This window comes from Coffea arabica, chromosome 11c (assembly GCF_036785885.1).
Source record: "Coffea arabica cultivar ET-39 chromosome 11c, Coffea Arabica ET-39 HiFi, whole genome shotgun sequence".
Taxonomy (NCBI): Eukaryota; Viridiplantae; Streptophyta; class Magnoliopsida; order Gentianales; family Rubiaceae; genus Coffea; species Coffea arabica.
The window spans coordinates 1,786,442-1,798,103 of record NC_092330.1 but is presented as its reverse complement, the minus strand read 5'-3'; the positions used below and the strand labels follow the sequence as shown (position 1 = coordinate 1,798,103).

The following is an 11,662-nucleotide window of genomic DNA, read 5'->3' as shown; positions in this document are numbered from 1 at the left end:
CTAATATATTTCTGTATTGAATCTTTCTTGTGGACCAAGAATAAAAGCGTAGCTTGATAAAGGCACTATTAAACTTTGTACAACTATAAAATCTCGAAAGTTACCCAAAGTATAAATCAAACAACATTGTTGTGATTATTATTCTGCATTTTCATGAAGAGCATGTCCGAACCTCAAACTTTTAACTATTCTTGATCACAGATGAAACAGGAAGCTAAAAAACCAACTTTTTTTTTAGGGTGGATCACTTAAAAAATGGAATGACAATTGATTTAGGGGTGCAAAGTTTATTATTTATTGAAAGATTTTCTTCAGAGCTCAGGCAACTTCAGCTGTCAGTATTATGAGGTCCATTAATTGTGGATGAGAAACAACATGTGGTAGTAGCTTGGTGGAAGATTCCACTAACACAGTAACCTTGGAAATTAGCTCTGGAATGGGACCTGTCCCAGAAGTGTTTTTGCTGATCTACTTGTATCTAGTATAGGCTTTGCTTTACTATGTAAATCTACATTGCCCCCCCCCAAAACACACAAAACACCAAAAACGCCACCAAAAGAAAGGATCAACTAAGCAAATGCATATATTCATTTAGCCCAATCCGCCATATTTTTTGTTTCAAGAAAGCTCCAATGTGGTGGAGTACAACTGAACCACGTTCAAGAGTTCTAAGAGAACTTTCTAGTTTACATTGGATATTATGTGCACATCAAAACTCCTTAATCTCTATTAACAAGAACATGTTCACTATCCAGGTTAGACACTCCAACAGGACTAGTAGCCTGCTTGCTTTACAGGTTTACAATCATAGCTGGTCTATCCGCTTGAAAATCATTGAGAGCCTAGATGATCGTGAACCACACAGTGTATCAAGAAAAAAAAACACACACACACACAATCACAGGTGCCTCTTTTTCCTTAGCACAAAAAATTTTTTTTCTGATACAGAAAAATTTAGATGAGTTCGACAAAGAAAAAAGTGGAATACATCCCAACGTTCAAACACATTTGCTTTAAAAACACTAAAGTTTTGGTTGCAACATCCAGCACCTCAATGGCTGTAATTAAACATGAACAAGATTTCAAGCACCTAAATCAGCCTCAAGCAACTCAATTGCATTAAACAGGAATCAGATTTGGTGGAACCAGATTTCAAGTGCCATCAAGCAACTAAATTGACATCAAGCAACCCAATTGTATTAAAAATGAATCTCTATTTTGTAGAACCAGAATTCAAGTGCCTCAATTGTAATAACTATGAAGAGCAAACAATTTATTTATACCTGACACAGAAGTTGCTTATTTGCGCAAGTCTTTCAGCTGGTTAGCTAACTCATCATACAGGCTTCTTGTTTCTGTTTGTTGCTGTTGCAAGGTCTTAATCAACTCTTGCTGAGCAGTGAATTGTTGAGTTACTTCTGCAGCTCGTTTTTCTGCTTCATCTGCTCTTTTTCGGCTGTCCTTAATCTCATGCCTCCAGCGTTCTACCTCAGCAGCTTGCTTCTTGGTTGCACTACGACCGCGGATGTGTCCAGGTACGTAACCAAGTTCTTGCTCGCATATTTCCTTGCTAGTCATTGAAGTTGTAGCCTGCAATTCCCTCATTTTGTCCTAGGCAAGTAAAAAATATGATCATTATGTAACTGGAATGGATGTCAATAATTTAAAAATCCATTATCCAAGTGAAACAGCTCACCAAGGTCTCTTTTGCTTTGTCATTTACCAGCCCCCCTGACTTCTTTGACTTTCGACTTAACTCAAACATGTCTATCTCTGAAAGCTCGACATCTTCTTTCCTTTTCTGTCCAAATTTTCAAATTTTTCATTTTCAGTCATATGACAAAAAGTAACAAGAAGTTAAATCTGCAAATGTGTGCAATTCAATAGGAAAGCTCGGATTGAATTGAAGCCTGTGGCATTTGTCAGATTACAAATTTCTCAGATAGCAGACGTGGCATATGAAATTGAGGGAGCTACAAATCAACGTATATAGCTTTAGTATACAACCAGAGCTAATGCTAGAGTCATCCAATTTCCAAGACAAAGCAGAATATGATGGAAAGATTAGTCAAAACTTTACAAGGCTTCATACACAGAATCTAAGTACTTGGTAGCATCTAAATCTAATCCAGTCATGGTCAGCTTCATTCAGAACAAATTTAGCTTGATGATCTAACAGCCTAACAGAATGTATCTGCGACAACAAAGACACTCAGAAGCCACATGTGTGCACTTGCTCATAAACACAAGGCATGAAATTAATCTTGCTATATTAACTAACCAATTGCTTTACCTTTCCTCTCTTTTTTTTCCTTTTTCCGAATATTTGCAGTACCTCACTGTTGAGTCAATAAAAATTTAAAGGAAATTATGTATAATACTATTTTCTTCCATCAAACTTCACTTGCAAAACATCAAAACTGGCTGAACTATTCCGATAGTTGAAATATTTGCCTTTTTCAGTCATATGGCTGGGTTTCAGATTACCTTTTCCTCAACAACTCTTGCAAGCGATTTTGTGCCAACAGTAGTGTAGCAGTCATTTTTGGCACGATTTTGCTTGTTACGTTCACTAATTTTCTGCCACAAATTAGTGAAAATTTTAACTGACAAAGATTAGCAAATTTGTGAAGTGAAATCTGAAATTTAATAAAAGGATAGGTTATTTTGACAAGCTAACCTTAAATTCATCATTTTCAAAGTAGCTGACCAGCCACTTCCAATCTTCTTCACTCACACCTTCAGGAACTTGCCTCAATGCTTCTTGCCTTGATTCAAAACTCTGGAAATACTTGTGAAGCCGATATCGATGGTTTCGATATTGTGTGTTTAACTGCCTAGTAATAGCAGTTTTTGAGGTGATGTGCTCTGAAAATCGAAAGTCATCCTACAATAACAGTGCAATCTACTTAAAACCAAGCAAATCTAAAGCAGTAACAATGTATCTCTACATGCCCCTTGGAAGAGAACTTTTGGCTACAAACTTCAATAGGCTACAACTGTTTTCAAGCTTAGATCCACTACATGGATAATTTCCTATTTCTTTTTTTTTCAAGTCCTTTTGCCCAGTATCAAGTGAAAAATGAGGCTCATAGAAGAAATGAAAGTTGTAACTGGGCAAATCTTGGTGGTATTGACCAGAACCAACTACTAAAGCACCCCAAATCTCATGGTTTTTTGTTCATGTGAGCAGTTGCACTTATAGCCAGTTTGTCACATATCACATAGTCTACTCACTTAATATGACTGAAAAAGCAGTGCTCTTAACAAAAAAGAAGTCATCAATTTAGCTTCATGAGGTTTTGATCGATGCTTTGACAGAATTTGGTAAACATTCAGGTACAAATGAAAAAACCTAATATACTGCAGGTGAACTAAGTTATTATCTAGTACAAAGGCACTACATTTGCAATCTTTTCCATTACAACAGAATGATTAGCTTCAATACTTCTGAGGTACAAAATTATCAAAATTTGTTCAGTTGACAACAGAAAACTAATCAGGCCATTATAGTTCGCACATCTAGAAACAACTTTGGGAGTTAGACGTAATATCAATGAACATTCAAAGGTAGCAAAAAGCTAATCACAGATCCACACAAAGCAAAGGTTGCAAAAAGCTAATCACAGATCCACACAAGTTCATATACATTGTCTCTAAAGTGGCACTATTCTTTGCCTACCAACTGACCAAAGGTTGCAAAACTATGGCATCCTGCAGTTAACATTATGCCAATTATTTTGTGGTTTAGGAACTGTTTAACTTTATCCATTGAATAGAACAGGAATGCTCTCAGTTTTAAAAAAGGATTACTTTGATTCAGATCTTCAGGGCAGCTAAATTCTAAGACCAATAGACCTACACATGATCATCTTCAACTACGGACTCATCTCCTATAAACTAAATCATCTTGAACAAAACATTTAACCGGTAAAAACTCTGAAATATCTAATCTAATCACCAAAAGTTCTCTTCCAAGGGGCAAATCTTACTTTCTAGATGAAATTAGAGTATTAGCAGGACAACAAATACCGTAACCGTGCTGTATATGCCTTCTCGGTCACCGGGATTGAGATGGGACCACTTTGGAACATTAAGCCTAGCAGCCTTCCTAACAACACAACCCCCTTCTGTGATGAAGTATTGAGAATCCTTCCCAACAATCTGCCGAATACAATCATCAATTTCAATGGTGAGCGTCTCATTAGCCTCCCTTTTTTTTTGATAATGATAGATTTCGTGTACGTCCTCTTCTTCTTGCTGACAGCAGCATAGCTATTAACAAATATCAGTCCATACATTACTTTGACCACATTAACAAAGTCAGTCATGAAATAGATGAAAAGATTTTTAATTTCAGCCATGAAAATGAAGTCTAACTTACCATTTTCTTCCTCATCCGAAACTGGATTTGTCTCATTTTCTCCGGATGCACGAGACTCAGATGTCTGAGGGTGTATCATCCTACTCTCACTAGCAATTTCTCTAGGTGAAGAAGCTGGAGTGACATATATTACATCCTCTGAGGATACACTCTTGGATGCACTTCTTGGTTGATTGCTTCCAATTGAATTAGGTATTGCAGGCTGTTGTGCACCTCGAGCTTTTCTCTGCAGCATTTGGCCTCGCTTTCCTGGTCCAGCCATCTAAAAGTAACAAGAAGTTAGTGTTACAGCATAGTATAATTTAGGAATAAAAACTAGTTAGCCGGAGTTAAAGAGATTAAATTTAGTGTCATGTAGTCCTCATCAATTTCACCTATTCCGAATCGATGTCATTATCACTAAGAATCTCCTCTTCGTCTTCCTCATTGTTAGACTCATGTTCATTCACTTCATCATCATCATTAATGAAGTCTTCAAAGGTGCCATTTGAGCAATTTTTTGACTTCTCAGCATGTACAATGGATGAAGGTACAGCCTTCGGTATCTCATTGTCTTCTCTCGAAAGTAATGGTGGATTGTCGAGGTCTATTATAATAGTGAAATCCCCATTTGCTTCTTCTTGATATATTTCCTCAACCATTGGTTCTTTTTCTAAATCTTCAGGAACATCATACAAGTGCCTTGGACTGAACCTCTCGACGACATACCAGTTTTTGCCTAGTTTCAAGTCTTCAAGATAAAAGACTTGTTGGACATGTTGAGGGAGGACATATGGTTGGTCTTCATACCATTTTTTAGACGAATTGACACTTGTGATACCCCATTCTTTGTCCACTTGCATCCCAGCACTATCATCGGTCTTCCACCAGTCACACTTGAATACTATAACCTTTTTTTTCCCGAGCCAGTATCTTACTTCAATAATTTGTTGTATCACACCATAAAAATCGATCATTTTGTTACCATGCTCACCTCTAACTACAATACCACTGTTTTGAGTCTTTCTTTGCCTTTCCCGATTTTCCGTGTGAAACCTATACCCATTAACCATGCAACTCGTATACATACAAACTCGGTTGTCTAGCCCAAATGCTAATGCTCTAAGCTCACCATTGGAAGTCTCGCTGCCATACATAACCTAGTAAGGACAATTTCACCTAAATCAGTAATTTATTGTATTAGAGATAAAAAATTAAGTAGGCTGTCCAAATGACACTACAAACATACACGTTGTTTAACCCATTTTGCAAATTCTCTATCATGCCTTTGGTCCACATTTTCAGCACTCTCTGCCTCCAACTCCATTTTATGCGCACTATAGACAAAAACAATCACCTTATATAAATTTGCCTTTGAACATATCAAAATATAGAACAAAGGTACAAGCTTTAATTAACATTAAAAGCTTACTTTATATAGTCCTCAAGCTCATCACAATTGTTCAATATAAATGTATGAATTTTTTCCAGCTCCGAGTCAAGGAAATTGCCCCTTTTGGGACCTCCAAATGGACGACCAGGGCATGAAAAAATGGACAATTGACCAGTATTATATCCCCTATCATTGTTTCGTTCAGGCTTGTTGAATATCGTATCAATATTGTCTAGGTACATAGAGCAGAATGTCAAGCATTCTTTATCTATGTACCGCTCAGCAATGCATCCCTCTGGCCGGGCCTTATTTCCAACATAACTTTTCAGCACTGCCATATGTCTTTCTCAAAGGAAAATAAAAGAAATTAGAAGATTGCAGTGGTCTTTAATAAAAAAAAACTTACAAGGTTATATGTTCAACTCTCTACCTCTCAAATGGGAACATCCAACGATATTGAGCTGGACCGCCAAGGATAGCTTCAGCAGGCAAGTGAACCATCAAGTGCATCATTATATCGAAGAAAGCTGGAGGGAACAACCTCTCTAATTTACATAAGATGACTGCAATTTTTTGGCCTAACTCCTCCAGAACCTCTCTATGTAATGTTCTAGCACATAATTTTTTGAAGAATTCACTTAACTCGAATAGCACTTGCCGAACTTCTTTTGTTAAACTTCCACGGATTGCAAGTGGGAGTAGCCTTTGTATAAAAATGTGGAAGTCATGACTTTTCATTCCAGAAATTTGAAACTGGCCATTCTTTATACATCGGCAAATGTTTGAGGCAAACCCATCTGGATATTTGACAGAATTCAAGAACTCACATACTTTTTTTTTCTCCTCCTTGGTTAGGCTGTAACAGGCATGTGGCATGATATAAGAGTCGCCATTTGGAATCAAATGTAGCTCTTTTTTCAAACCCAATCCTTCAAATCTTGACGACACAACCAGTGGTCTTTGGTTTTGTTTTCAATATCCATAATTGTGGCAATGACAGCCTCTGAGACATTTTTTGACACATGCATTAAATCCAAATTATGCCTAAGAAGGAGGTCTGCCCAATATGGTAACTCAAAGAAACAACTTTTCTTTGTCCAGTTCAAACCACTCTCAGAACGCTTGCGTTTCTTTGCATTGGATTGCGCCTTGGTCTTCCCAAAATTTACCTCCATATTTTGTACCTGATCCAAAATTTCATTTCCAGATAAAGGTGCAACAGGATTCCTAAAGTCCACATTGCCATCGAAAGGTTTTTTTTCTCGCCGCCAAGAATGGTCAATGGGTAAGAAGCGGCGATGACCTGTGTAACACAACTTTTTTCGGTGTGGTAAATGTACGCAAGTTGTCTCAACCATGTAAATAGGACATGCTTGATACCCTTTCGTACTCCATCCGGACAGCATTGCATAAGCTGGAAAATCATTTATAGTCCATAGTAAAGCTGCCCGGAGGTCAAATTTCTTGCCACTATATGCATCATATGTTTCAACACCAAGCCACATTTCATTCAGTTCATCTATTAGAGGCTCCATGTAAACATCAATCTCATTTCCCGGGGATTTAGGCCCAGGAATTAGCATTGATAGGAAAAAGAAAGGATCTCTCATACACTTCCAAGGGGGCAGATTGTATGGCACTAGAGAAATATGCCAGATGCTATAAGCACTACTCATGGTCCCAAAAGGATTGAAACCATCAGTTGCAAGACCTAACCTGACATTTCTAGGATCAACGGCGAAGTCCGGATGCAACCTATCAAAGTGTTTCCATGCTTCACTGTCTGTTGGATGCCACATGATGTTATCATCATGCACACACTTTTCTTTATGCCATCTCATATCTGAAGCTATTTCTTTGTGGGTATATAATCGTTGCAGCCTAGGCTTCAAAGGAAAGTAACGCAAAACTTTGCGTGGAACTCTTGAACCTGCCATCTTGTAGCGAGGTTCTTTACAATTTAGATTTGGACAAGTGTCAAAATTTTCATTTTCCTTGCGGAAGAGAACACAATCATTGACACAAGCATGGATTTTTTCAGATTTAAAACCTAAGTCTCGAATGAGCTTCTTAGCATCAGCAAAAGACTTGGGAACTGTGGCTTCAGGAGGTAGTGCATGGCTAAAAATTTCCAGCAATGCATTGAAGGACTTTATGGTCCACCCGCTCATTGTTTTCAAATGGAGCAAAGTGACTACAAAGGATAGCTTTGAGTAAAAATGATTCCCTGGATACAGCTCCTTTTTTGCATCTTCTAACAATTTAAGAAAGTTATTTGTGTCACTATGATTCGCATGTAGACTATCATCCGTTGATTCTTCCCTACTAGCCCAATTGTCCCCCCATTGTGCTGTCCCAATGTCGTGCAACATGTCATTTAAATCTTCAGTATCACTATCCTCCTCTCCATCCCCATGTTTAGTACTATCCCCACAATTTTGGTGTCGAAATTGTTCCCCATGGTATATCCATCTTGTGTAGCTTTTACGAATGCCTTGAGTCAATAAGTGATCCTCCACAACTGTTTTTAGTTTGGTTACAAAAATTATTGCATTGTGTACATGGGCATGGGATTTTCTGATTTTCAACTTTTTGAGAATATGCAAACTTGAGGAAATTTTTGACTCCGAGTTCATAAGCCTTGTCCTTCCTATTGCTAATCTTCATCCAAGTTTTATCCATGTCCTAGATATACACACATCAGCCTTTAGTACAAAATACTTTTCTAATATCAAACTAAAGAGAATAATTTGTTAACTAGCCTTTTCAAAAATTAAGGCTACAAGTCATATGAAAAGCAGCCATAAAAGTAATATGAAAATTCATATGAAAAGCCATGAAATCAGTATCATATATCAAGAAAAGTAATATGTATAGCAGCCACAAAATGAACATGAAATTAACCATGAAAGCAGTTTCCTAAAATCCAAAAAAACAATATGTAAAGCAGCCATGAAATTAACCATGAAATCAATAGAAATTAAAGAGGAGAGACTTCAACAAATGCACTAGCAATCAACAAATGTTAATACCAACTGATGGTTAATACCAACAAATGCACTAGCAATCACTTCGTGCAAGTTGGAACTACAACAACTGCATAATCCCTATTCTTTTTGCTTCCTTTCTGTTTCTCTCTATTTGTCATTTTCTATTTTCAGGGACTTTGGTTAGGGAATTAAAGGCCCCATTAGAGAGGGGATTTGGTTACACTTATGAGAGAATCTAATACAGACTGGATGTATTAACCATATATATAAAATAGACCATTTTTTTTTATTAGAATTTGTTCTTTTCGGTTTTTGACCATCTATAAGACTATGAAATGAAAGATAACCACCGCTGAATGTATTATATATATAAACTAGAAAACTTTTATCATACATTGTAAAAAATTTCTGTAATCATGAGCTGATCATTTTATGATCTCCATTCACATTCAGAAGCTTTGTATCGGCAGTTAAGCTCTAGGCGTATCTGATAACATATATGAAGCTCTCTATTTAAGTTACAATGGTCAAATATTTTTGATCAGTTGATAATAACTACAAATAAGAAAGATGAGGAAAAAAAAAGATGCTTGTGAATGTACTCCAAAACGAGACCTTCCTTCCAGCAGTTTAAGGTTAAAATTGAATGCACTGGTTTTCATGAATCAGATTGGTATTGCTGAAGCAATATAGGAATTTGTACTGCACTATCTGAATTGATATAATGGGTGGCCAGGACATGATTAGTAGCTGCTCTAGTTGAATTTGTTATACTCAGACATGTGATTCCATTACAATCACGCTCATGGAATCAAACTATCAAGAACATTGCACTTTGCAGGCTGCCTTATTTTGTATTGAAGGAGTAAGCTTTCTTTCAGATGTCTCGTACTGTTTGGCAGAACCACGGCTGCTTTTTCGTTCGATATACCAAAACTGCTGCAGATTTGTATCCTATACCAGTAAACATTCTAGACAAAAGAATTGCTACAGAATAGAAAAGTAGTGTGTGGTTTTTACATAGTCCATGAGAAAAGGTGTTAGATCATTTACATGAATTTTTACAACAAAATTATTTGCTTGCTTCACAAACAAAATTTTTAATTACTTTTTTTTTTATCTTATATATATCATATCGTAAGAAGAGTTATAGTAATTATTTAAATAATATTTTAAATGCTCTCTTTTCCTTTTGTCTACAGAAAGCCAATTTGATAGCATTGGTAGATAGCATAATATCCAACTCGTTTAATCGAATGAAAGAAATTTGACAAAGTTTATACATTAGAAAGCGATACATATGTCACATCTGAAAATTAACTGATGCAGACATGTTGACCCATGTGTTAACTAATTTGCTTATAGCATTCAACATCAGCGGGTGGAACTCTGCTTAGACTTCTGCAACTGGTATAAGTACTATTGTCCTAAAAGTTAAATGATAAAGTTGGAGCATGTCAACTTCCAAGAAACTTTAGAATGGAAAAAAAGGGTAAAAAAAGACATCTATCTTATTTCAATATGCCAAGAAATTCCTTCTGTACTGTTTTCTTGTGGACAAAAGTAACAAAATCTCTCTTCAGTATTGGCAGAAAAAAGTCAAAAACAGTAAGCAACAAAAAGTTTTATAAACCTTTGAAGCTAGGTACAGATAGAGGGTTTGAAATTGTTGTCACAATCTACTGCTTATTTACAGGACAAAGAAAAAAAGGTGGTTAATAGTTTCTCATTTTCAAGACGTAGTAAACAGTGGGAGTTAATAGCATAACCCCATTTGCCAAGCCTGTCTCTTGCAGACTCTGCTGTGGCTACGTAGCCATAACATGGAATCAGATGACTCTTTATTTTGATCAATTAAATCAAACTTTATAAATTACAGCAAAAATAACTCATGCATAAGCAATATTCATCCAATTGTCAATTTTCAAGATTAATCAATCAATTGACTCCAAAATCCTCATGAATAAGAGTCAGCTTCTTCAATGCAGAATGATCAGAGATTACTCAACAGACCTAAAAGCTGCAAGGAAAAGACAGCACGTGCTTCATTCAATTCAATCAACTCAGTTATTTTAGACAGCAGAGTACCAGTTATTAATAGCTCTAGCAACATTTTGGGTTCCCAAACAATACGTCAAAACACTAATAGGAATTGTAACCAGAGTGAAGCAGACAACAAATCTAACAAAGAAACACCAAGATAAGGCACTGGAATAAATTCAACTACAGCATCTGACTTATCCATGTAATAAAAGACACAGGTGATGATCAAATTTAAACAAATGATTGATCTATCAATATCTCTCCTCTCCAAATGGAAAAAGCTAATTATGAATGACAGGTATCGCATACCTGTTCGAATCTGAACTTGAATCTGAACTTGAATCTTCTAATCAAAATACAATGCCAAACTCAGGAGGATAAGCCTTGATGGGTACCGACTACCAAGGCTGAATCAAAATTACTGCATCTCTGAAGTCGGCGACACTAAAATTCAGCAGATCCAGGCGTTCGTGGGAAAGGTAGTTGCAAATTGCACTAACCTTTCAAAACCTAAGCCAAACCCAGCATGAGGAACTGAAAAGCAATTAAAGAACAAAACAGCATGTTTAGTCAAGGTCATTCAAATTAACTCCACAAGGTACCCTGAAAACTAGCTTTCAAACTGATTCCATGCCAAGAGTGAATGCAGCATTTAATAAGGCAGTGTATTGGAACATCAATGATAAAAATTAGTAGCTGCAAGTTATCATCTGCCATTTGAGACCAAGTCAAATCCCCCCCCTTTTGGAAGATTCACTAATCACAAACGAATAACAGGAGAAAAAGAACAACTAAAAAATGTTGGCCTAAATCAATTACAACCCCCCCCGGGCGGCCTAAATCCATGATTTCCTCATCCGTACACAGAAATTT

At 36.6% G+C, this 11,662-nt stretch overlaps 3 protein-coding genes across 3 annotated transcripts; all 3 read right to left on the bottom strand.

Annotated features, from left to right (window-relative positions):
• Window positions 1-1,216: 1,216 nt before the first annotated feature.
• On the bottom strand, window positions 1,217-4,205 carry LOC113715389 (uncharacterized). Its single transcript, XM_072070997.1, has 5 exons — window positions 4,053-4,205; window positions 2,681-2,887; window positions 2,488-2,580; window positions 1,697-1,801; window positions 1,217-1,611 (listed from the first exon to the last, which is right to left on the bottom strand). Exons 1-5 carry the CDS (start codon window positions 4,203-4,205, stop codon window positions 1,300-1,302), a joined length of 870 nt encoding a protein of 289 aa, XP_071927098.1. The 3' UTR covers window positions 1,217-1,299.
• A 181-nt stretch (window positions 4,206-4,386) lies between these two features.
• On the bottom strand, window positions 4,387-8,441 carry LOC113715390 (uncharacterized). The gene is made up of 5 exons (XM_072070996.1): window positions 6,187-8,441; window positions 5,796-6,098; window positions 5,613-5,700; window positions 4,759-5,523; window positions 4,387-4,646 (listed from the first exon to the last, which is right to left on the bottom strand). Exons 1-4 carry the CDS (start codon window positions 6,630-6,632, stop codon window positions 4,759-4,761), a joined length of 1,602 nt encoding a protein of 533 aa, XP_071927097.1. The 5' UTR covers window positions 6,633-8,441; the 3' UTR covers window positions 4,387-4,646.
• Window positions 6,674-8,392, bottom strand: LOC140016844 (uncharacterized). The gene has a single exon (XM_072070874.1). It carries the CDS (start codon window positions 8,390-8,392, stop codon window positions 6,674-6,676), a length of 1,719 nt encoding a protein of 572 aa, XP_071926975.1.
• Window positions 8,442-11,662: the final 3,221 nt, after the last annotated feature.

What these genes read in the sequence shown, in the direction of transcription:
- LOC113715390 (XM_072070996.1), bottom strand. Translation starts at nt 6,632, where the DNA reads ATGCCACATGCCTGTTACAGCCTAACCAAGGAGGAGAAAAAAAAAGTA. An exon ending in TGGATGTTCCCATTTGAGAG is followed by an intron (nt 6,099 to 6,186) that starts GTAGAGAGTTGA and finishes CCTTTGAGAAAG; the next exon opens with ACATATGGCAGTGCTGAAAA. An exon ending in CAAAATGGGTTAAACAACGT is followed by an intron (nt 5,524 to 5,612) that starts GTATGTTTGTAG and finishes TGTCCTTACTAG; the next exon opens with GTTATGTATGGCAGCGAGAC.
- LOC113715389 (XM_072070997.1), bottom strand. Translation starts at nt 4,205, where the DNA reads ATGAGACGCTCACCATTGAAATTGATGATTGTATTCGGCAGATTGTTG. An exon ending in TTGAAAATGATGAATTTAAG is followed by an intron (nt 2,581 to 2,680) that starts GTTAGCTTGTCA and finishes AATTTGTGGCAG; the next exon opens with AAAATTAGTGAACGTAACAA. An exon ending in ACAAAGCAAAAGAGACCTTG is followed by an intron (nt 1,612 to 1,696) that starts GTGAGCTGTTTC and finishes TTACTTGCCTAG; the next exon opens with GACAAAATGAGGGAATTGCA.
- LOC140016844 (XM_072070874.1), bottom strand. Translation starts at nt 8,392, where the DNA reads ATGAACTCGGAGTCAAAAATTTCCTCAAGTTTGCATATTCTCAAAAAG.